This window comes from Haliotis asinina, chromosome 2 (assembly GCF_037392515.1).
Source record: "Haliotis asinina isolate JCU_RB_2024 chromosome 2, JCU_Hal_asi_v2, whole genome shotgun sequence".
Classification (NCBI taxonomy): domain Eukaryota; kingdom Metazoa; phylum Mollusca; class Gastropoda; order Lepetellida; family Haliotidae; genus Haliotis; species Haliotis asinina.
Genome location: NC_090281.1, coordinates 98432164 through 98458823, shown reverse-complemented (window position 1 = coordinate 98458823; position 26660 = coordinate 98432164). Strand labels below are relative to the sequence as shown.

The following is a 26660-nucleotide window of genomic DNA, read 5'->3' as shown; positions in this document are numbered from 1 at the left end:
ATATCATGCAAAAGGGCCCAGAGACTTTCTTCATTTGCCTGCCGCTGTCGAAGTCTAGACTTGCTTGGGCATTCCTAGGTAGATTTGTTTCAGGGTCTGTATGACCGACCATATGTAGTCCGTGTAACCTGCGCGTTTACCATGACTTGCAAAATGGATATCGCCAATGGAGATGGTCGCTTTTCTACAGTCTTGTAATTCCACTGATCAGTGATTGTTCATTACTGCCAAAACCCACCGCCCTATCCATCCTCCATTATCAAATGCATTATATCACCCAACACGGCAATTACGTCTGTCACCGAACGAATGTTATGATTTGAGATGGCCTTGTGGTAGCGTACCCTGGACCTATTCGCTGCTATTGCATATGTACAATGCACCCGATACCTAGCCCAGAATGAATGAATTTACTTTTACGCCGCACTCGGCTATGGCGGCGGTCTGTAAACAATCGAATCTGGACCAGGCAATCAAGGAATCAACAGTGTTGATCTCGCGCTATATGGAACCGATGACATGTGTCAATCAAGTCATCGAGCCTGACCACCCGATCCCGTTAGTAGCCTCTTGCGATACCCGTGGGTTACTGAAGACCAATATTGTAATCCTAACCTTCAAGGTTTCACAAAAGGTTTGATTAAGTAATTTAAGTTGCTACATATGTCGTGGAAAAATCACATAATTTGGAGATCATGTCAATGCTAATGCAAAGAAAAATAAATTTTATTATCATCAGACGTCTTGACAACTTCTTAACTTCTATGTTTGGGACCTGATCACGGCGTAATGGCGTAGGCCCTTAATCTTACTCCATGAGGTGAACGAAAAACGAGAAAACATATTGTATGTACATGTGAAATAACATCGGTGATAAGATAACACGGTAAGCCAGTAGTTAATAAGTGCCAAAATGGAAAGGTGAATTACTGCACGGACGAGTGGAAGCCAGGCATCATTAATCAGGGCGTGAATGATGAGATAAATATGAAACGCTGTTTTCCTCAGATACTGAAGCTGATGTCCTTAAATTCTAACGTTTATAAGCTAATTAGACATTGTTTCTGTTTGATGCGATGTCCTTTACAATTATAACTGAGAGCCATCCCCATCTCTGACAATTTTACGAGAGGTGACTGCACCGTTTATCAGTGACGACGCATCAGCATATACATATAAGATAAGATACGTTCACGTGCTTCGGTCTGATAGTCTGCTTAAGCTGGGCCGGAAGTTGAAGACGCTCATGCGCAACAGGGTGTGAAGCGGTGTACAATAACCAATGAAACGGCTCGTTACAAAGGTAACCGAGCAGGTGCGTGTCGCCATATTTGTTTGTACTTGACAGTCTGACGAAAGTCGTCGGTCTTGAAGAAATATCTAGGGATTAAGGAAATCGAGATCCATTTTTAAAATGGAGCGAAATGTTAGATATGAAGTGGTAAGTAAAACTTAAAGATATCCGTGGTAACATAAAGGGGCGTTTTCGATTGTAGCTTTGAATGTCTCCCTGATATGCTATAGACTACTGTTTGTGTCAAGACAGAAACCCCATTTGACAGACGGTTTATCTCCACCAGTTTTATCTTTCACGAGGCATCAGTTTCGAGTTACTTTTATTAACCTTCACGTGATGACGATGCAGTAGTACCAGTAGTTATTCGCCAACACATTTCAAACGTGCAGATCAGGAATAATAGATTTGCAGATCGAAGTTAGTATGTCAGTTGAAGTGAGAGGGCTGTGGCTATACACGACGTCGTGCATATAATGCTCTTATATACACGAGAAGAAAATGTCGTCTATATAAGTCTGTTATGTGCACGACCGTCCTTTTATCGTTTATATAATGTTGTCATTCAGACGAAAACCAATTTAAGTTTATGTTAACCTAAGGATATATTCGTGAGAAATTATAACTGGTAGTGGTAAAATAATGATATATTAATTTACAATGGAGAACTTTTTTAGAGAACACCCAATGTGGAATGAAAATTTGTATCTTTAAAAAATGAAGTTATGCTTCAAATGTTATTTGTAGGTATATTTGTAATATATTTTCGTACTTTCTAATGCAGTCATTACAATTTATCCATAATATGAGGGAACAGGTCAAAATGGCCACTCGATATATATCGGATATCAGTTGCCAGGATTATAAAGAAATTAATTTTACAGACCTATTTCATGCTGCGAATTTATGAATTTACAACTAAAATAGAAGACAAATTAAATTTATTCAACGCACGTACCAGGTTTTATTGTCAATATAATTGCACATGCGCATACATTTATGGAAATATGTCTTTGTAGCGAACAATATTTTTTTCTCGTAAATATCTACTTCATTGGATGTCAACCGGAATGGATGCACTTGTTCTTGTTTTGTATCGTAACAGATTCCTTCTGTAGCGCTTAGCATTGAAACAGTTTTGTACTGTAGATGATACTATAAAAGGGATTGTACCGTATCAGAAAAACTGTCATTTTGGATACATTCATACTTTAGTGAACACCCACATACTGTACCAGATACCCCCTATCACGGACACCTTTAAACTGTACCAGATACTTGACTGAATTGATCTTCAGTAGCCCATGCTTGTCGTAAGTCAAGAGGCGACAAATGGGATCAGATGGTCCGATTCGCTGGTTTGGTTGACTGGTGTCATCGTATCGATCCCAGTTGCGTGGTCATGATGTTGATCACTTGACTATCTTGTCCAGACAATGTCTTTGCAGACAGCCGCCATATAGCTTGAATATTGCTGAGTGCAGCGTAAACCTAAACCCACTCACTCAGTACCTCAAATCTACTGCAGGGGATTCACTTTTGTATGAATATTAAATACCTACTGCTGAATACCTTGCACTGTTCCAGCTCCCCACTGCAGCAGATAATCCCATACTGTAAAACATATTTAATTCAGCGGGATATCTAATGTGCTACATTAATATCTGTACTAATTAGGGGCGGTGGGGTAGCCCAGTGGTTTAAGCGTTCGCCCGTCACGCATAAGACCCGGGTTTGATTCCCTACATGGGCACAATGTGTGAAGCCCATTTTCTAGTGTCTAGTGTCCCCCACTGTGAAGCAACTTCCATAACTGATATTTTGAAATGACCAAAGAATGATTTGTCTCCATATGCTTTTTCAGAATACGCACAGAGACAAAGGCATTTTGTTTATATAGAGACTTAATGGCGTTTCAAACCGGCTGTTGTTGGTTATAATATGGTGTCCCAAATTATGAGACACATCATCAGAGTTGGTCTGCCGATTTCATGTGGCTGTGCAAAATTTGGTTTTGTTGCAATTATTAGATTTTGTGTTATTGGGCAATTCAACGGTCTCAAATGGAATCAAACGGACTGTAGCTGGTATCTATGACTCTGGGGTGATTTCTTTGGTCCAGTTTGAGGTTAAGCTTGTAAACATGTATAGTTTGAAGGTAAAATTTGTCTCAGAGATTTTGAATATCTGATGTTGAGCTGATCACTTTAACCCATGTGTGTTTCCTGAATGAAATATCATAAATTTGTCAGTTACTTAGCCACCAAGACACCCTATTGCATAAAAGTTGGCTTTTTAAATGTAATGAAAAGTCTTAAAATGTTTAACATACTTTTAGTGTTTTAAGAACACAATTTTCAGACATACTTTTTTTTTGCTACCATTATCTTTCTCTTTGCTGCCAAGTGGTAAGTAATCAATAATCGACACCCTTTCTTATCATCAGTTGGTTGGTGAAGAGGAGCAACTTCCAGCTCAGCCAGTTGCCATGGCAATGGTAATTCCTCCTCCTCCGTATCAGGAAAATAATGTTTCTCAGTCAGGTGAGTGTTTAATGGTAATCACATTATGTCAGTTGGTGAGTTTGTTCTGATGAATTTCCTTTCTTTCTTAACTGAAGTTAGTTAGATGGACTATTTGATTAATGTTTGAAGTAAAACAAGTTTCACACTTAGGTGTTCAGTGTTAGTCGGAGGTAGATGATGAGTAGTAATGGCTGTTACTAATGAGTTGCTGTAGTGACTTGACATAGATCAGTTTGACACATCCATTACTTGAAAAGGAATATGCTGATTGTTAGGTCTGTGTTGGGTGAAACATTGTTAATTTCCTTATGCACAATTTTTCAGCCTGGTTACACATTGGAATTGTATGTGAATAATATGATGAACAGCTAAAGAAATTTGCTGTTCTTTAGCTGTTCAGTATATATAAAAAACATGGTGAAGCAGTTGGGACTCAGACTCATAAATGCAAAGATTAACAACCTGTGGTAGACTTCATTCTTTGAATCCAGCTTATTCACAATTCACACAAGACATATGGTTTATGTTAAGTTACTAGATCTGGTGAACTATTCCTAACTATTCCTCATGGTCTGAATGACTGTGACACTCTCTAACAGCAACACTGTTGCTACATCATTGTACTCTATGATACTTATGGTACCATGTGTTACCATGGTTACTGTGACAGTGTACAGGAGATGCTGTTGTCATGTGGGTCGGTAGCTACAAAGGCTATAGGCACGATTTCAACTATCATGTTTTACAGCCATGTATGTTTCTGCAGGCACAGATACCTAAAGGGCTGATGTTGATCATACACATTTCACGGTCTCTCAAAAAGAAAAAATGTAGGAATGTTGTTAATTACAGAATATTTAAATCAAAGTAATAAATATGTAGAAAAAGTTGTGCTTTCATATTTCTTAAGTTGATGAAGAATGTTTCAACATATTCATTAAAAATACAAAATTCTGATCTATAAAACCTTGACCTGTCATGGTCACTAAACAACCTTCCGTATACTACCTTTTTTCTTAAATGAGTAAATGACTTGGTATCAAACCAGCAAAAGCAAGTTTAGTAAACATGGTATTATATGGGCCTGAGTTTAGTATTCCGTTTGCTATTCACCAACATAAATCTATAGAAAATACCTACAGGTCTCATACAGTTGTCACATACATATTAGAAATGTGAGGTCATAACCTCATGGTTATGGCTGGCGATCCGGCTTTGACACCAGGCTAGTGGTCCAGTGAGGTTGAGGTGTCCAGGATGAAGCCCACCTGTGAACCTTAGAACCAGTCCTGTATGCAGACTCTTTCAGTGTTGTCACAACCCCTGGTGTACAGTACACAACCCTGTGCTCTTAAAAGAACCCACAAATCTGTTAGTATGTGATCAGATGTGGCCAAATAAGTACTAACACATAGTTGTGTACACAGCAATGTGCAGTACACTTGGACACAGTACTGAGATTATGTTTCTCAGTCCACCTAGAATGGTAACCTTGTAAGGATGAGAAAGGCACAATAACTCTGTGCATTTAGTGACTACAAAAGGTGTGTGATCCTCGGGGAGTTGAGATTGATACAATGTGCCATTGAGATGTAGTGATCAAAAGGAAATCATACCGGTGCCTTGAGATGTACTGCTTGTGCGAATATGTGCACTGTATAAATATCCGTTATTAAATGATAACTGTATACCATTATGACGTACATTAAGTGGTAATATTGCCATAAAATATCACACTTCAGTATCTTCCAGGGGCGAGTAGTAAGCAAGTTTACTTATCTAAGACACATGGTATCTGATGCACTGATGTGACGACTTAATCATGTATTGTCTAATCTAAGGCCTAAAACATGCAATTGAGACCCCTTGGGGACTGCTGGAGGTACAAACAGACCCTGTTCCTATAATCTCTTGCACAAGTATGTTGTGTATATTAGTTCGGCCTTACTAGTATTTCCTCTGTTGAAACTGATCAATTAGATTCAGTAGAACAATGATTTTGGATGCCTTGTTTGTGTTATGGGTTTGATGTCAAGACCTGTGTGTTGTTTCAGACTCGGCAGCATATGGGGAGACGAAGCTGCCATCATATGTGGATGCCACAACTCTACCGTCCTACGAGGAGGCGGAGAGAACCAAACAGGAGGAGATACAGAGGCTGGACGAGGAAGGACAGAGAGACCCTGTATGTTACATATAACAGATGATAATATAGGTCCTAGACACTGGATAAGCATGAAAACACAGATGATGTGTATCCTCTTTGTCTTAATATGTGCTGACATGAAACACTAAGGTTATATTGCCAGGCATAGACCAGTGTCTCAAGATGCTCATGGGCACTGCACAAATTGGTGACAGTTCAGCTTCTGGTATTTGTTTGTGAGGGTGATGACAGTCATTATACCCAGGTAGTGTAATTGTTGTTCATGCCATACATCACAGGATTGTCGGGTCCTGGTTAATTATCAGCATTCACTCACTCTTTTTCTGGAACAGCAAACATGACTAGGGGATGACTGTTGACAGTGTTCTAAAAGACTACAATTCGGCTCCTCAATTCATAAAATGACATATTTTTATCGTTAGTCTTCAACTGAGATTGCCCTAATATACTCAGAGTGTGATAACTATTACAAATTTTGCACATTTTATTCATGTTATTATGGTGTTTATCCATTTACAAATTGAATATTTTTTTCCCCATTTATCTCTGTTCATTAATCAAGTGAATGACTTAAGATTTTATGTCATTCTTTTTCGATAGTTCCAGTGAAAGTCTACTTGTAACTGCTCATTCCTGACAATAACAGCAGTCATGATAAAAAATGGAGGTATTGTCCATAGCCGTAAATCTTGAGGTCTGCAGTAGAAACCCTGAAAATCAGTGTAACTTTGATGCCAGAACAATACTTTAAGGCAAGGCACATTTAAGTTTAATATTTTTCCTAATCCTGACTACCTCTGTGCGAAGATAGTGAAACACTTGAAGTCTCTTGAAGATCCCTTCTAATTGAAGGTCACATGACCAGCCATGCTTGTCACTCTCTCCTTCGTTGCCCAACAAGGACAGTAGGAGGCACTTTGGGTCTTGATATGACGATAGGTTTTTTCGCTTATTTCAGTCCTATTATGTAAATTGTGTCTTGAGTTTTTGGATTTATTGTCATGTAAATTTTTTACTTACCTTACCATAGGTCTATAGCATATTACCTTAAGCTTCACTTAGTAGGAGATCTGACAGAGTTGAATTGCTATTCAGTCTTGAATGGCTACCTCGAATTCGATGACTGTAATGATACGGAAGTATCTGGATCTTCCCCCCCCCCCCCCCCCCCCGTGCGCATGCGGCACGAGAACTTCACGTTTACTTCAAGTGTCATCTTGTCTAGACGTGTTTGAGTTGCTACTTTTTTCAGCTAATAAAGTTTGATTTACTACGCTTTTGCACTGATTCCTTTTACAGGTTCTTGGTGTTTGGGTGGGTAATATCTTTGTGTCGTAACGTATTTGTTATCGTACACTTGTCGGCTACCTCGGACGAGACACGTTCGTGTGTCTCCTATTGTCGATGTTGCCTCCGTATTTTTATGCGGATCAGTTTGGTTGGTCGGCGGATTGGTTGCTGTTGATAATTCTTCCAAGCTATCAAAGATTTTGTGTTTCATTTTTTGATCGCATGTTGCTCTATCTAGTGTAAATTTGCTGTCCTTATCGGAGGGGCAGCCATTTCACTTGTCATTTTCCAAGCAGCTGCTGCACGTGCTAGTACATGGTAAGGGGTGTTCTTCATTTATCCTTATTGTCACGTTTATATTTCGTTTTTGTTACAGTAGTTGTATATGACACAACACTTGTGCATGGTGTGTAAAGGCCTAAAGATCCTCATCCCTGGTGTCCGGATTGTGCTACAGTGTTGTGCACCCTTGAGCAGCGTTGTGCGACGTGTATGGGTTTGACAAGTGCAGAGTTACGCAAGATGACCCGTTCGCCTGCGTCTTCATCGAGATCCAGGTTGTTAGCACCTTGTACACCAGAAGTACAGCCAGCGCTGGAGGTGTCTGGGACGGCGTCTGATGCTTCGTTGAGGGAGCCGACGCTGAGACACTGACACCGATGCTGACGCAGAGACCGCCGCCAATGCCGATGTTGACACCAACTACCCAGACTGCATCCAGAGGTACAACAGATTCTATGATCGTTGCTGGTACCTCCTATGGTGGCCAACACCATATCCTGCTTGAACGAGGACTTTGCCAAGTTGTCGTTAAATTCCACGATTAGGGCACCCAGGTCGAAGAATCAGGATTACAATGTTCATAGTCTTGATTTTGCGGACTCTGATGTGGCACTAGATGAGGTACCTCCTATGGTGGCCAACGACATATCCTGCTTGAACGAGGACTTTGCCAAGTTGTCGTTAAATTCCACGATTAGGGCACCCAGGTCGAGGAAGCAGGACTATAATATTCATGGTCTTGATTTTGCGGACTCTGGGGCGGCATTAGATGAGGCCATTAAGAGACTATCCTCTAACTGAACTCCACATATAAAGTACAGGATTCCAGAATGCAAGCGATTGCCTTCTCAACCATTTTAAACCTCAGTCGCTACACAGACAACAAGATTTTGCCATCGGTCTCCTGGAGCAGTTTGGGTGGATAATCAACCGGGAAAAATTGCAGTTGCATCCCACACAGGAATTGGTGTTTATCAGGTGCCTTTTCCAGACACAGTATAACCGGGTTCGGATCCCTCTCGACCGGTGGTAGAAGATTTTTCAGCAATCAGCTTCCACTGTACATGTCTCCGATACCAGACCCGGCAGCTTTGGCGGTCGACGCTCTGTGGATGTCATGGGAGGGACTGAACGCATATGCCTTCCCTCCGCCAGTGCTAGTACCAGCGGTAGTGGCGAAACTCAAGCTCACGGTGAGGATCCGTGCTTTTGGTCGTGCCCTAGTGGCCAGCGAGGACGTGGTTCCCAGAGTTGTGCCGCCTTGCAGGAAAAAATCCGTTCTGGCTTCCAGAGTGGGACCAGTTGCTATGCCATTCTCACAGTCAGACACTGCACCCGTATCTGGCGTGGTTTCATCTATGCGTCTTGACCATCTGCAAAGGACTTTGAGGGCCAAGGGGTACTCATTTTACGAAGATCATTGCCCTGGCGCACAGAGCTTCCACTCACATTTGAGAAATTCTGTGCCCAGAAGTCGCAGGACCCATTGTTAGCGTCACCTCAGTTCCTGGCGGAGTTTTTTCGTTATTTATGGTGCTCAAGGAAACTCAAGGGCAGTACCATTTGGACTTGCCTGTCAGCATTAAACTCAGTGTTAGCTGTCAGAGGAGATAGGAAGGTGTCGAAGATCCCATAACTGATTGCTATGTTGAAGGCATTGAAGCTGGAGGACCAAAAGGTGATTTTCCCGCTGCCTGCATGGGACCTGAACGTCATGCTACAACACTTGAGAGGTCGCCCCTTTGAGCCACTGGACAGGGCATCATTTGACAACTTATCATCTGCTCTCCACAGAAACTGTACAGTTCCCGACATTATGGCTAGATGGTTCTGGCGGTCCTCTACAGAGTTTGCTAATCCATTACTTGTAGGACTTGGTGGTGGAAGATGTGGAAGGGCTGCAGTCTTTCAGACCATTGGTGGTTGCACTGCAACTCATGCGTCTGTCCACCCTATAAGGTATGATCTTACTTACCTTGGTCTATAGGGGTCTCGTACTTACTGATTCGGGTTCCAGTTGACCTTCCCGAGAGACTGTTGTGGCAGACTGGGGAACAGTGTTTGTGAATCAGCAGTGGTCCAGCTGCCCTGAGCCATATGTGGGGTGATAGACGGTCCTCTGGAGTCTTACACCACCGTCCTGTCTGTTACATCCATATGCTATAGACCCAGGGTAAGGTAAGTAAAACATTTGTTAGAATCTAGATAATTTAGATATTTAAATACTTACCTTACCATAGGGCAGTTAGTCCCTCTTCGGACTCTTCGGAGCGAGAAGTAAAAGTGAAGATCTCGTGGAGTCAGTGGGGAGATCCAGATACTACCGTATCATGACAGTCGTCGAATTAGAGGTAGCCATTCAAGATTGAAAAGCAGTTCAAGTCTTGTCAGGTCTCTTGCTGAGCAAAGCTTGAGGTAATATGCTACAGACCTATGGTAAGGTAAGTATTTAAATATCTAAAATATTTAGATTTTAACAAAATTATTGTTGAAAATTATGAATGTTCGTGTGATTTGGACACATTTGCTTCAACTTTGACTTAGTCGATTAGATCATGCTCCCAGTGTAAATTATGGCTGTTGGTAATTGATCCACATGTAGTGTATCCTTAATGCAATCCTGTTTATACTTCCACTGTTCCCTGTAAACTTTGCTAGAATTTGCATTATATTTATATGCTGTTAAGAGGCATGCTAAGGACAAACGACGGAGGCTCTTGCTAGTGATGTCTAAATCGGTTGATTCTGTGTCTGGCATCCGTATGTTGTTAACAGCTGACATTCGTACTTTTAGCAATCAGCCAGACCTATTCTAGGGGCATGGTTGAGATACCAGTGAGACTTCTCGATCACAAAATTAGGCGTCATCAGAATTGGGATCATCTCAACCTAAGAAGTTGAAGTCGTCATCGTCTAAGACTAAGTCTTCAACTACTAGATCTATGCCAAAACTACATTCCACAGCTTTAACAAAGTCCTTCAGTGATGAGATAGTCCCTCTTCATGTACGTCAGCTCATGATCAATGTCTACTAGGCCTCCATCAACTACATTGACAACTCTACTGTATCCTTCCGAGAGTCTACAGTCTACACATCAGATTCTTCTGCGAATCAACGGCTGCTGCTTCTGCTGCTGCTGTCACTGGTCACTGGCCTCTTCATGCAGCAATTCACCTCTCATGTGATGAACCTGATGGATTGGTGTTTTGATAACAGAAACGCCAGTCAACAGCTACAACTACAGTCACCATTTGTGATAGTTCACTGACTGCATGAGGTCCGTCGGATGAAGAGGAGGCATCATATGCATGCTCCCATTCATACATATAGACAGGAAGACTACGATAACACTCACAGGATGCTAGTTGATCTATGTATCATCATGCACCAGTCAACAAAAGCTTCAAGAGAAGACAAGTTCGACTGGATCTAATCCCTCGTCTCACAGATGAATGTTGGAAGGACAGGACTGAACTCTCGCCATTACACTATTCCTGCAGAGAGGGGAAGTATTGGATGTACTTAATGGCAGTCAACAAAATCCAGCATGGCCTAACCCACCGTGGGATTCTGTGAGCATAATAAGCATGAGTCAGGATACAGAAAAAAGTTGTTTTTTTTTCTGAATAAAATTGATATTTTATACTTATCCTGACTCGTGGCATCAAGCCCTCACTACCACCCCTCTCAGGCATGCTAAATTCACAGTAATTGTAGTGTCAGGCTTATCAGATTTGGAGAGAGTGACAAGTATTGCTGGTCATGTGACCATTTTGGCGGGAAAGGGAGGCTGCCGATGGGTGAGTGTGTGGTATGTCCGCTTCAAATTAAAAGGGAACTTCATAGGATTTTAAGTGTTCTCCTATCTTTGCATGCATAAGTACAAAGTATGAATTTTATTCAGAAAAGTACATTCTGCATAAAAATACATAGTACGGATAAGGAAATAAGATAAAATGGGTGTCAAATAAAATCATTCTGGGTGCAAGAACTCCAGGGCCCAATTTCTCGAAACAAACTTAAATTTTTACTCAAATTTCAAATTGAGTTTGACAGTTTGAAACAGCTGAATTTGTTGCTCAACTTCATTTCTGCAATAAAAAAAGGTCAAAACAAGTAAAGTCAAGTCAAGTTTGCTAAATTTGAAATGCATTTTCTCAAATTTGTGTAAAAACTCAAACTTAAGTCAAAACGCAGTCTTGAGTTTATTTCCAGAAATTGGGTCCAGAAAAGGACGCATGTGTCTCAGATGTCTGTTACCAGTGTATCAATTCAGATCATGGATTTCTGTTTTTTTCAGACTCAGGACCGATTTACTGACATGACTATCGGAACCGATGGCATGTTCATCTGTACTTTTGTCAGTGAGTAATTTTGTTCTGTTCTGCATGTTTTACAGAGCTTATTTTAATTGCAGAAATGCATAGAAACAGAGACACTTCGGTTTTCTGCAATCAGGATCCAGGGCTCCAGATAAATTTTCAACATCATAAGAGCTATGGAAAAGGTTAAGAGTACATTTAGAGTAATGAATGGAATTTCATGGAGTATCGGTAATCATGTGTTTGGTTTCATATAAGCATCACAACAATGCTTCTGTTGTGTAAACAGTTCAGTAGACAACAAAACAATACATTTTCAGATGAATACGTCTGTAAATGATTCTAAGACTGTACACTGTGCCATGGTGTGTATCTGTTATGTTTTGAATATTATTTCTTACTGTATCATGCATATATGTTTTATCTGTACATATGCCAATATAGTCCGTATCTGGAGTCCTGGGATCCAGTTATTGATGTCAGTGTCGATCATTTCATCAACATTAACTTTTCGTGAAAATAATGGGCTTTTCATTCTATTGTATGTGAAGTATTTTTAGTGTCATGTATTTTCTTTTCACTGATCATTAATATAATTAAATGACCTTTGTTACTTTCAGTGCAACAATTAAAGTTTTGTAGTGGTAGTGTATTACTCAGAGTATGACAGTGGTTGGATCTACCAACCTGGATCTACCAACCTTGATTCACATTGCTGAATAATTATGAAATTGTTCTCTAATTTACTGAGTCTAATGTGAGTGAAATAAGGAACAATGTTGAATGATGTGAGTCAGTGTTGTCATGTTTATGTTGTCAGTTGCTTTCCTGTTCAACTGGATTGGCTTCCTGCTATCCCTGTGCATCTCCAACACTGTGGCAGGCCGATGCGGTGCTCTGGCTGGTCTTGGACTCTCCATTGTCAAGTGGGTTGCCATTGTAAAGGTATGTAACAAACATGTTAGTAAAACCTGGTTGCAATATTACAGATAAACATTCCACATTAAAGCTGTATATCATTTTATTAATTTGTAAACCATTGGCATAAAGCCATAGACAGTGGGGATGAGGAGCTTGAATGTATGGCATAACAGTAACTAAGAATGTCGAACACATGAATTTATGAAGCATGCAGAAGGTACAGCAGAAACCTTCATGTCAATATGTCCCAATATCTATTGCAGTATCTATGAAATTATTGCAATATATCACAATATGAAAATAAGTGGCGATATCCAGTACTGATAAGCATCATACTTAACATTTGAAAGTCAGCTGGACACCAATACAGTGGGATGTACAAACAATCTGCTGGGATGTTGGTCAGTACTCTCCCAGATATTTGTGTCAAATGTTTGGTGGAAGGAAAGAGTCAGATGGGATGTGGATAGTTTGACAGTGTAACCAAAGTATCTTGCAACAAATCAACACTGTCTGACTAACAGGGGCAGTGTGCTGATTGGATGGCATATTCTGGTCTCAGTGTAGTCTCACATCAGTGTAATGTGGTCTCACATCAGTGTAATGAAGAACCCATCAGGAGTAGCCCAGTTTTGTTTATATTTACTAAAGGGACATAACTCTGTTCCAGCACAATAATTGGGCACAGGACTTTGCATCTGGGGACTCATGGTTGTGGTGGATCCTTGTCATCTGCGGTGAGTGCTCACTTCTCAGTATAGCAAACAATACATCACTGTCTAAGTACTGTTGAATAGTATAATATGTACAAATTTGTCCCAAGACACTGGTTCCAGTCATGAGGTGTGACCATGTCTATTTATAGCTGAGGTTAGAAAGTCATTGGTTGAATCCCCAGTCATGTCTGTCCATAATATGTTCAGTGATTAGGAGATAAGACAATGGTCTTATCCAGGTCTGTCAGTATACTGTGTCTGAGTGGGGTATCTATGTCTTAGTGGTCCAGCTACAGTTCAGATTAGAGCTCAGTCATATACACAAACTTGCACAATATGTGTTGCTGCTATTCAAGTACAAGACACCTGACTGCGAACCCTGTATATTGTCATTAATGTGGACCTGAATATGTCAGATCTGTGAAAACGCCCTGAGCCTGGTTGTTCAAAACCTGGTTCTCTTTTAACCAGCTGTTAAGTACATTTAACCGACTGTGAACTAATACCGCTGTCCCTTGATTCAGCAATTGTTTGTACATAAATATGTGGAGTAAGTAATCAGAATGATTCTGACTGTCTGTGTAGTGTAAGAGTTATAAGTTTTATTGTTTTCATTATAAGTAAGAGAAGCAGAATGAGCTAACTATTGAACAACTGGGCCCTGGTCCATTCTGATCAACTAAGTGTCAACGATCGGTGGATGCTTGTCTTATCTTATCAGATGTATGTTGAATTTGATGTGATTCAACAATAACAAGACAAGTTTACATGTGACATGATTCATGATTAAATGACATATGTTAATGATTTCAGGGTTTCTCCTTTTCATCCGAGGCTCAATCCAGTATGTTCGTGTCAAATACGAGTGGAATCGAGTGGCTGGTCACATCCGACAGTACCGCCTCATCTAGATCACTTCTGCACACAGACAGGCATTCACAGAATGTTAGACAGGATTTGCAATCACAACAGTGTTTGTACTAAGGGTGGTATTCCATGTTAAACAAAATCCTTATATTGATTACACTTACAGAGACTACAGATGTCTGTTGTGAGTGCAGATCCAGTGTCATTGAATTGAGAGAACAATATGCTTGACAAATGATGTTCATTTTTCAAATGGAAGCCATTACCACATTTGATTGAGGGGTTGATAGTAACATTCAGTTGGTAATCATGGTAAGGTATTCTTTGTATGCTGCTATTACACATTACTGTGTACATGTGGTTGTTACGTGTAGTTTAGTGTGCTACACCTCAAACAGATACTGCCTAAAAATGTACTGTAATTAGTGATCTTGTTTTGATCAATGATACCTATGTACATATAATTAAGCTACTAAGGGCAAGTGTAATATCAGCACCAATGGCTTTTGAAGGAAGCTGTATGTCAGTGTCTAAAGAAAACCTTTTTTTTATCGTTAGTTCTGGACTTAAATGACTTGAATTTATCCATCTATAGCTACAATCATTAAGTAGAGATATTTTCAATACTCAGTTCATTTAAGATACAGATATTGTCTCGTATTTAGGTGATTGTTTTCCTGTTTTTGAGCCAAAGGGCTTTTAACAATCTGTATATATTGTTTTGATTACATGTGACAAATTTCTGCTTTGACAGTAGTCAGTGCTTTCAGTGAATGTGGAAGCTGAGAGATTGGTCTTTCATTGGTGTCTACATTTGTTAAATATTTGTGGGGCATTTGTAAATACATGATGTGCCACTTGTAGCTCTCTTTGCACTCAAGTTAGTAGTTTTTGTTGATACACTGACTTTACAGAATAACTCAAATGGATGGTTCATTTTAGTCCCACGAGAGACATGAGGAGTGTTGTACTGACAATAGGTGAGATCATGTCCCAGGTACAGCACTTTTATCTCAGCTAAATGACAATGTATATGAACCTTTTGTAGGAGCATGTACCATGCGTAGCAGTATTACATTGAAAAGTATCCGTTTTAACTTTGATAACACTGTATGTATGACAAGAAAATACCTTTGCTGTACATGAAATAATCCATATTGAAATATACACTTGAGTTTTGTGAAATAGTTTTCTCACCTAGAATTGAACTGTCAAGTGATGTAGTTTATGGTAACATATTAGATGTGAATTGAACTGAGAATACATGAATGTTTTTCCTTTCTGTGTTCTTCTGGGTAATGTATTGGCTGTGAATTTACTGTTGTCGGTGTCTTAGACCACAGCATATCATTTAATTATTGCTGACATGGTTGTAAACAACATCCTCATTGAGGACCACCACATAAGAAAGGGAGTTTCAGTCACATTGGTACAATCCACTAAGTAATGTTCATTTAGATCATGCCAGTATCAAGATGAAAAGCTAGTATTCAGGATGGAAGAATTCAGTTACATGGTTAATCATTAGGATGCAACTATTGTGGTCCAAGTGTCCTCAGGTTGAAGACATGAGTTTTCTTTGGTGCAGTGCAGTGTGCCATAATCATTATTTGAGGGGGTGTTAAATATTGATCAGGAAATATTACAAAAGGCAAAACATGGAAACTCCTCAAGTAACAAAAAGAATTTTAATTGGGAACTTGACTTTTCTCATATGCCTTTAATAAAAATGTTAGAATATTTTTATATTATCAGACAACGATTAATGAAGGAAGCAGCACTCATTGTTTACTGATTAACTGAAGAAAGATCAGTTTTCCACGAAAGATTGGTCCATAAATTGATTTTGTTTACCCAAGCCTCGTTTTCAGTGGGTCAGTCCCCACTTTTGTTGTCGCCATCACTTGTGCAGTTCATGAAAGTGGTACCTTTTGACATAAAGGATTTACATCATGGCATTATGAACCAAGAGACGCTCTGATAACTCTGCAGCATGGGGTGATTTCTGTTTGATTGGTTACCTGATGAAATAGGTTGTCATACTAACATGTTTGTACTGTTAAGATTTACACAAATATTCTGTACTTCAAAACCACTATTGCTGTCACTGATGGACAGGATGTTTATATGAAGAAATTATTATATAAAATAGTTGAAATGGCAATAGGTAATTAGAGAAACAATGATATGTTTTCATTGTGATGATGCTGTTCTTTCAGAATGAATATGAACCAAATTCAAATCTTATATTTCTTTCGAAGAAATGATGACTCCAGACACCCATGCGTTTTTTTTTTTTAAATGTTTCAAATATTTACTTTAGAAGGAGGGTGTGGCTGTGGCGGTGTACTATTTCCTTATGTGGTTCAGTTTCTGTCAATTTTGTCCATTTCTATTGGAAAATAAATAATACTAAAGTCTTCACCATTGCTGTCTTCTTTCATTGTGGTCAATTACACTTGTTAGCTGTGGCCACAATTGGATTATGTGGTGGTCGTGCGTCTAACATGACCCCTTTCATGCTGTACCCTGTGGAGGACTCCAGGATCAAGTCAGTTCGAGCTGGTGGGATATACAAAGCAATCTAAGCCAAAGGTGAAGTGCACTGAACTGAAACATCAGATAACGATCCTGATTTCCAGAGTGTTTTTCTTGTACTGACGCTTTTTGGGTGTAATTGAATATTCCAGGACTTTGGAGGAAGTGCACTTTCTTTTAATGCCCTAAACAGGTAAACAAAGAACACCAGAGATGTTGAAACTCAGCAGACTAGAGATTTCGTAGAGAAGAAAGCAGTTAAGTAATAAACCTGAAACACACATATTTATAAGATATTGAAAGTGCTTCATTTTATCCTCATTGCAGATATAGTGAAAGTGGGTTTTGTATTGTCTCAGAGACGAACACCAAAGATCCATGTGTATGCCTGTTAGTACAACAGGCATGTGGAAAGGCAGTCGTGCATACACTGGAAATGTTCAAGTACACAGTGTAAGGCTAGATGTACCACAGTAGGCGAGTGTTTGAGCGATCCTACTGAACACTCACATTCCCCAGAAGATTCCACCAAGGTCAGGTTCATAAGCAACAGACCTGAAAAAAGGTTACCAGTGCACTGTTATTTTAATGTATTTTTGTTAATAACCCTGCCTGAACAAAATATACAGTCTATTACTAAATGATTTTTTGTCTTCATTGACTAAAGGGCTTAAGTACAGACCAAGGTAATCAGTGTGCCAAAGTGTGTACTGTCAACCAGAAATGTTAAAAGCTGTGGAAGTTTTGCGATGTGGAAGGTTTTGAAGGATACCCATTATGCCCACACCTTGACAAAAACTTGTGACTGTTGTAGCATTGAGGTTGGTTTATACAATGGTGGCCGGTCAGTGGACGCCACCCAACTGGATCCACTCTTAGTGTTTGGTTCACAGAACATTGTTCATGGCCCACTGGTGAGGGTGTTCAGTATATCAGTCACTATACTGTGTCACTGAGGTCAGATTGTTCACAGGTGGGAAGCATATAGATGGAATACTGCTGAGTGTAGCATGTGCAGGACAAGAATTGCTGATGGTAGTGAGACATCAGTCCATACAACCTTTTCAGCGTGGCAACGAGCCGGAAATACACCCACTCATCAATATCCCAGTTAATGGAGACATTCTGATAATAATTGGGTCTTTACCAGACTATTCAGTGATTTTCATCCTAAACATCGATCTACACAGTTGGAGTACACTTACATGTGTCAGCGAGTCTGAGCACTTGATCATCGCAACCAGCATCGGTTGCTGAAGATTAATTCTTTAGCTGATTTCCACAAGTGTTATAACAGATATCATTTATTTCATTATGAATACTTTGAATGGGTGATTCCATGTAAAAGGCATTCTAAATGGATTTCTCGCTACCTATAAGGTGTAAATACAGAGGAAAGCTCATCGCCAGTTTGGTATTGGAACAATTTATGGATATGTAGTTGGAGCTATTTAAGATATCTGTAAATCATGTCCTGCTCTTAAGCATCCTTGATATCTCCAGGGTATAACTTCCTAAAAGTCTCCACTATTGTGGAGACATCGGAACATATACCCTGGAGATATCAAGGATGGCTCTTAAGGGACTGGGTAGTTTCTTTGCAATCTTTCCTATATAAAGATATCTTCAACATTATGAATGAGATCTTTAGTTTCATTTTAGATATTAGTTCCGGACAGAAGTGAAGATTTCTTCAATTTGAAATTTTCCAACTTTTTTCTGAAACTTGCAGTCAGATCCATCTGGGCTGAAAATAAAGTCTGGGACCAGTCTGGGGTCAGTGAGTAATTACTGGTCCTGTTTGTGGTTCACTGATCCAAAATAATGTTTGTAGACTTACCTTAAAAATTCACTGCCACCAGGACTACAATCTCATGATGTAGTGGTCCTCATCAATAATTACCCAAGGACCAATTAAAGGACCGGCATATATTTTGCACAAAGCGATTGAGAAATTTTGACATAACTTACAATAGTAGGGAAAGAGTGAGTTTAGTTTTAAGTGAGTGAGTGAGTTTTAGCTATATTCCAGCAACATCACACCGTGGGACACATGAAATGGGCTTCACATATTGCACGCATGTGGGAATTGAACCTGGGTCTTTGACATGACGAGTGAACTACAAGGCTAACCCCAAACCCCTAAAATAGTAACCTGCCATTCCAAGAACTACTATTTCATCTGGGGAACTGGGAATTTTCAAATAAATTATATTTTTTCTTCAGCAGACTTTGCCTTAAAACTGCAGCCACACGCGCTAACCTAGTTTAGCTAGCTGAGCTGAACTAAACCTCACCTCCTCACGTGATGTTGTGGTGCCGTATTTTAAAGGTGTTCCCAATCATTTAGGTTTAGGTTTTGAGTTCGATCCCGAAAACTGATTTAACTGAAATGCGAAAGTTTGAGTCTGTTAAAGTGTTTATTGCGAATCCATTCTCCGAGCATTCTGCCACGATATATTCAAGTCAGAAGTTCAAGTCTATCCTGGTGTCTGGCAAAGACTGCATTCTTGTCCGTTCGTCACGAAAATGAGGTCCGGTTGTGGTTACAAATAAGTGTTTAGCGAGATAGTCACTCTTAATCTATTTAATGACCAAAACCTTATCCTTAGCAAAGTTTCACAAATGCGAACATCGTCCTGTCAATTACAACTGACTTCCTGATCGTCCGGATTTTACTTCCATTTCCCAGAGTTCATATCGACCGGATATCAAAAGTGCATGCGCACCTGTAAAGGAGATTTCTTCAATAAGTGCAATTCGGCCGACAATACTGTTGAACGAAAATTAGAAGTTAATATAATAGACTGCTGGATGGTTATTTAAACAAAAGCCAGTGAACAGAAAGTATGGGGAAACCAAAGAAAGGCAAGAAGGGACAAGCCGATGATGACTTGTAAGTGATTGTATGGCGACATTTAACCACATGTTGTTAACTTGTTTTCATACCCGCACGTATGCTGTCAGATAGTACTGACATGTGATTGTGTAAACGCATGTCACTGGTGATTAAATATAGAACCCTACGTTTGCTGTCCGTTGCTAGTCCATGAAACTATGGCCGGAAGTGGTGCAATGTTATTTGTACTTTGAAGTCGTATATGATAAAGCTTGTCACAGGCAGGTTCTGTCAGTCTACCATATTGATGAAAGATTCACGACTGTTTATAAAGGAAATACTAGTAGTTGGATTGTCTCACTCAGAATAAGTGTTTCCCTATTGAAGCGTTTGACATCCTGTCTGACATATTGTCTTGTAACCCTTTCAATTCATTTCACTTCAATCAAAAAGCACCACAAAAGAGGCAAAGGTAAGTTAAAAGTGTTTGAAATTTTATGAATTCATTAGAACTTAAGACAAAATAAGTTGTGTTTAAATAAAACAGTCATGCTGTTACAATAAAACACCTTTATAACAAACTCCAACAGACCACTGAAATTAGTTTGTTATATCCATAGTTCGCTATTGACACAATTACACTGAAAGAACAATAAAGACTTACAGTACAATACATTCCATACACAGGCATACTCTGAAAGTTTTTAAAACAGCATGACTTGTCTGATTTGCCAATAGCAAGCAATTTCAGTTTTTGATTCCAGTGATATTGGCTGCAATCAACTAAGCTATTCGCCCTCTTCACTTCTTACCACCACTGCATTTCTCAGATTTTAAATGAAGAGTTCTTTGTGGTGTTAACTGGAAGAAAAGTCCAGCTACACACTGATTTCAAAGTGAGCACCGTTAATTGGCAATGACGCTGACTGAGTTCGCTCAGTTTGTATCCACACCATTGATTTGTGTTAGCTGGGACTCCCGGGGATTGCACATCAGTTTGCTATATCTATTAAGTTCATTATTGAGAATTTGTTATTCATTACATGATAATATGCAGAGGTTTATTCAGGACTTTTAAACAGTTTGCTATAGCCATCACTTCATTATATCCATGTTTGGCATAAAGGTATTACACTGTATTATGATGGTGTGTTAGGTTGAATTTCTATGTGTTAAATTATTGTTTAAATAGTACAGGAAAGTACCGAGTAACTGAACAAGTGGAAAAACCCATTTCACCACAGCAGTATGGCAAAATATACTGCAGAACTTAATAGTTCCTTACGTAACAATAGGTCTGATATTTAATCATTTATTTTGAATGTTTGTCTCTTTATATGATTCCACACCGTTATCGTTCAAGAAATGTGTCATTTAGATTATGAGGGTTGAAGATCCCAATAAAATGCAGTTTTAGGTAAAATGTTTTTCTCTTTGTTAGACAAATGATTGTGTTTTAGGGTTAGAGACAAGAAGAAAGCCATATGAATCCTCAGGGTATCGTTTCACACCAACTGGTCTGAATTAGCCTTTTGAAATCTTTGATCAATCAGCATAACCAACATTTAGCCTTTGTTGTTATATTGAATATTCAGTGTCAGTCAGTGGATTATTTTTTGTTTAGCTTAAGCTTCCTTTTCTTTTTAACCCTTGATATCAATGTTCTTGCAGTAGTGATGAGGAAGTTGTCATCGACCCACTGGCAGAAATGGAACATAAAGACACAAACCCTCACCCTGTTGCCAAGGCAACAAAGAAAGGAAAGAAAAACAGGAAGAGAGATGATGAATTGTAAGTGCCATCTAATATTTCTGAGAAGGAGAAATGATGCATTTTATCCATAAAGTGTAGCATATGTTTGATTGGTAAGTCATCATCGTGTAAAAACACATAAGAGTTGGACATTATGACATGGCTGTCATGCCACATCTTGCCCTGTGTATAATTTCTCAAACACATTTTGTTTTTTCACAGCTAATTATTTTACTGCATGCTGTTCAGTGCAATGTCTCACCTGACAATTTATAGTTTGATACATTTTTAACAGTGAAGTGTATGGAACTGTACAAGGTGATAGTTGGTGTATATGTCAGTCGCTTTGGTGGCTTAGCCTTGTGGTTAAAGCATTTGCTCGTCACGCTGAAGACCCGGACCTAATTCCCCGCAAGGTGTATTGTGTGAATCTTCAACGTAAATCTACAAGTTTTATTTTGGACCATTAAAGTACTGACAGAACCACTAATTATTGTCCACTCATGGGTCTTGTGGTCTAAACCCGTGAAGGTCCCGGGGTAGAACAGGCCTTCAGCAACGCATGCTTGCCATAAAAGGCGACTGTGCTTGTCATAAGAGGCGACTAACGGGATCTGGTGGCCAGGATCGCTGACTTGATTGACACATGTCATCAGTTCCCAATTGCGCAGATCGATGCTCGTGTTGTTGGTCACTGGATTGTCTGGTCCAGACTCGATTATTCACAGACCGCCTCCATATAGCTGGAATAATGCAGAGTGCGGCGTAAAACTAAACTCACTCGCTCACTCTTGTGGTCTAGTGGGAACCTTTTGAACGGTTTTTCCCTGCAAGTGTTGAAACAGTAGGGGTCAGTGGTGTGTGATATGTTTAGCTTTGATCAGATAGTCTGATATTGGCAGGTAATCTGAGTGATGATTGGTCATGTCTCATTTTGATTTTCTGTCATTAATTATGTCTGAACACAGTTTTATGGATGTGGGGAGGTAGGCTTGTGGTTGAAGCATTCACTTGTCATGCCAGTCTATCTAAACTTAGTCTCAGTAATATTTGTAACACTCCTCTACTGAGTCTAACAAACCCTTGTAGGTGGTCGCACCAGGTAACCTTTCAGATTGACCAATCAGAACACAGCTTACCAAATCATGAAAGTGGACATTCGCACTTACCTTTTCAACTTGTGCCTTGGAAAGGTTGTGCCTGAATGATTCCGATTGCTATATTCCATATGACGACGTACATGTAGTATGCTATACTAGTGCAACACTGGCAACTGAGATCAAACAGTCGCTGAAAATAGCGTTTTGTCGATATTCAAGGATGTCAGCTTGCAAAAATGTTGGTTGATGGCAACCATGTCATCATAAAGCCCTAAGCGTATATACTGCAGGTAAAATATCTCTGTTTTATGCAGAGTTTTGTTTGTTTACGGAACAGTCTCAGTGAAATTTTGTAAGTCCCACCAAATCCTAAGCCGTAGTCATTGTCTGAATGGTTAAATCTGCTCAGCCATTTCGTTTTCGATTGGATGGTCATAAGTCGTTCAAAGGTTACCTACTAGGGATTGCTAGACTCAGTAGAGGAGTGTTACGAATTAGTTTATTTGTCACGCCAAAGACCCAGGTTCAGTTCTCCACATGGGTGAAATGTGTGAAGCAGAATCCTGTTGTCCACCTGTTGGAATGTTACCAAAAGGGTTGTAAAACTCATTCAGTCCCCACTGACATTTGGTGTTACACCTCATAGAATACTGTAGGCATATATGTGCAAGCATGATGAAGCATAAGCTTGATGGATGATGGATTCTTGTTGATTGCACAGCAATGTTTTTGTTAAGATTCTGACACTGTTATCAGGCTAAAAGATGGTTATTACTTGTGTAAGAATCTGCACCAAAGTGTGAGTTGTCATCCCTGAAGTTTCATATTTCACTATTAGCTCCCCAACTTCAAGGATATTGATTGAACAATTACATACAGACAATCAACGTGTTACGACAGGGGTCATGTGATACCTTCAAGTACCATGCATCTCTGGTCCATGTCCATTTGACTTACTATGTTCCTGTGACCTTGCAGTATGATTAATTCCTGCCAATGGAAATACTATTTTGCAGTGAAGATGACGTGGCATCCGAAATAGCTGCTCTGTCCCTTGAAATGAAGTTAGAGGAAAATGGTGAAGATGTCCAACCAGCTAAGAAGAAGGTGTGACATTTGTTTTGTTGATATCAGCATAGACAGTCAGAAAGTCTCTGATTTTTTTTCTGCTATCTTGGTCTATGGCCAGGCACACAAATGGTAGTATAATATCTTAGATAATTGCTCAATTTGATCAAGATCATTCTCTAAGTGATCAGTGCAGACCATCCATATCAGGAGTACTTTTGACTGGGTTCAGATGGTAGTCAAGATTTGACAAAAATCTGATTTTTGCAGAGACTTCTTTCTTGTTGGCATCTGACATGAAGAACAATATTACCTGAATGATGCATCTCCCTGAGTGGTGATCAATTCAACGTTAGCAATCATCTCATACCAAGTAAATACTGGGTCTATGTACTTGTCTTATCTTAACATTTGAAAAATGAGGTATAGTTACAGCATATGGAACTGTGTTAAATTAGCAAATAAATTTAATTTTCCACTCAGGACTGATATTGACTTACGATACAATGCTTCAAAGCTTTATGGTCATGGAATGATCTGTCTCTTATCTTATTGATATTCAGAAAACTAAACAGAATGTGTACATATTGTGCAGAAGAGTCTTCAGTTAATTAAGTTTGTCTTATGTGACCAAATTCTGAGTCAGAAGCTTGTTTGAGGGGAACATAAACAAACATTGAGTGTACATCAACCCATTGGCTCCAAGGGACCAGTGAACAACATATTTATCTTACTGAATACCTCAGTGTTAATTTTGAATTGTTTGAAGCATGGGAACAAATCTTTTTGCAATTATTACTAGATCTTGCAGAGAGAAATGGTTTTAGAGTTATCTCCCTTCCACTGATCTGCATTCGTAAAACGTCAGTAGTTTCTGTACATCTCACTTGATTCAATGTTATTCAGGATACAGAGGATATTATATGAGTGCCTATGTCATACCCAGGGGAGGGCGTGGGACATACAGATATCCAGGCATAAGTGTCATGAACACGGTATGTTACGGCAACTAATATAATAATTTTTCCTTATCCTGACTCTGCTTGTCTCCTTCTTTTATCTGAAATTTTAGTGGAAACTTGAATTCCCTTCTTCAGAAGAGGATGTAAAATCATACTGACCCATTGTGTACCCTCAATTTCGTCTATTTTGGCGTCTGTTGGTCACATGACCAACCATATTTGTCACTCTCTCCTTCGCCCAACAGGAAGGTTGTGTAGGTGTCTTGGGGTCCTTATATGCCACTTTTCCCTTGTGTATTTCGTTCTATAATCCAAATTTTTCTGTATATGTTTTTCAGTCTGTATATTTATTAGTATGATGTAAACATTTGTGTATAAATTACGTATTTCATACACATTTGCAGCTTGTGCTCATGGTTTATACTTTGTTTACATTTTGATGAAAACACGTTTGAGTCGTAGATACCAGTTTTCAGTATCCGATCTGTACAGATTATGTCTGTCTAATACTGTCTTGCACTACGGTTTGTGCTTCTGATGTCTGCTGTGATCTTTGTCGACATTTATCGTTTGAAGAATTAGTCAGTATTTATTTGCTATGCTTAGACGTGCAAGGGACAAAACCTGCTGTGAAGGCAAGGACTGCTACGCAGCTTAAATCACCAGATGATTTACCTTTGGGGCAGGCATCTTCAACGAAGGATGGTAACTCTGCCAATTCAGTGCACCTACATCATGGGTCATGAGAGGTATCAGTATTCTCAAAAGAATACTCACCTTCGCGAAGGTCCACACGTTCATCACAGGAATTTGATCCTATAGGATGATCAATGAGGATTTTCATACACTTACAGTGCTTCCCATAGATCCTATTTCTAAGGTTCCAGACAGTCTCAGCACAGCTTTCAATAAAGCCACAAGATATCAAAGACTACATATACCACAATTCAGAGCAAAAGGATATCCTTTACATCATATGGAACCCTTCACGAAGGCTCTGGACGTTGATGAAGACTGTAAACGTATTAATGATGCACAGGTTAAATCTTAGAAAGTGGATGACAAGAAGCTAGCTTAACTTAGACACCACTGCTCATTGTACCTTTTATGGTCTCTATGACTATTAATGAAGCATTAATATCTAGATTCAAGAATTCAAGTTCAGAAGATGACAGGATGATTTTGTCAGCCCTTTTGACACAGAAAAGAGCACCTTGCATCCACTTCTGCAGGATTAAGACTGTTAAAAAGACATATCTTGCAGCTGGAGTGATAGATTCACCAAACCCTTACTTAAAGCCCCTTGGTCTGTGCCTACCATCTTTGGTGGAGGAATTGAGGAAGTTGCTAGATCAGTCACACAGGAATCTAGGGAGGTGATGATGATTAAATCTATCGATACCTTGGCTACTGTTTTTCATCAGACATTGCATCGTTATTCCAACAAATTGAATTTCTCTGGTATCCAAAATGCTAGTGACATGAAATATTCCAGCAGTAGAATTGAGGTCATGGCTCTTTTTGTTGTTTGAGAGGGAATAACAAAACTACCTCCGGTAGAGGCCATGCGACCCTTAGAGTGGCATACAGTCATGTTGCTGAAGATCAGGTTTGAACTTGCTGGAGCCTTCCAACCCCAGTCGTTCCCATACAACCACCTACCATGAATGGAAGACTTACAGAGGTACTGGGAAAATTGTGGAGTATTAAGAGATGACTAAAGGCTCCTCCGCCACTTACAGTACACCACAGACATTCAGTTATTTCAAACCCAGTTTTTGGAAGAAACTATTATGTCTCTACTAGACAAGAATGCAGTCGAAGAAATAAAGTTGAACCATCTCACACTGGGTTTCTATTCCCCAGTGTTCCTCTTTCCAAAGAAGAACTCTAAGGAAAGTTTCAGGCTCATTTATAACATGAGCAGATTCAGTCAAGATTATCTTCCCAAACTGCAACATTTCAAAATGATTCGCCTTCCACAACTCCGACACCTCATTTGTCCACACGAGTACA

The 26660-nt window shown here is 39.5% G+C and overlaps 2 protein-coding genes across 3 annotated transcripts in view; both read left to right on the top strand.

Moving 5' to 3' along the window:
* The first annotated feature begins 1272 nt into the window (after window positions 1-1272).
* Window positions 1273-16807, top strand: LOC137274671 (NEDD4 family-interacting protein 1-like). The gene is made up of 7 exons (XM_067808003.1): window positions 1273-1441; window positions 3741-3837; window positions 5874-6004; window positions 11860-11923; window positions 12702-12826; window positions 13473-13539; window positions 14332-16807. The coding sequence occupies exons 1-7, from the start codon at window positions 1415-1417 to the stop codon at window positions 14427-14429; spliced, it is 609 nt and encodes a 202-aa protein (XP_067664104.1). The 5' UTR covers window positions 1273-1414; the 3' UTR covers window positions 14430-16807.
* Window positions 16808-19592: 2785 nt separating this feature from the next.
* LOC137274670 (eukaryotic translation initiation factor 5B-like) overlaps window positions 19593-26660 on the top strand; it is a 107652-nt gene continuing 100584 nt past the window's right edge. The window contains exons 1-3 of one of the 2 annotated variants that reach the window (XM_067808001.1): window positions 19593-19819; window positions 21434-21553; window positions 23631-23721. In XM_067808001.1, the coding sequence (XP_067664102.1) occupies window positions 19773-19819; window positions 21434-21553; window positions 23631-23721 (258 nt within the window). In that variant the 5' untranslated portion in view covers window positions 19593-19772. Of the gene's footprint in view, window positions 19820-19942; window positions 20235-21433; window positions 21554-23630; window positions 23722-26660 lie in introns of those variants that run through there. The other variant, XM_067808002.1, reaches the window with a different exon arrangement.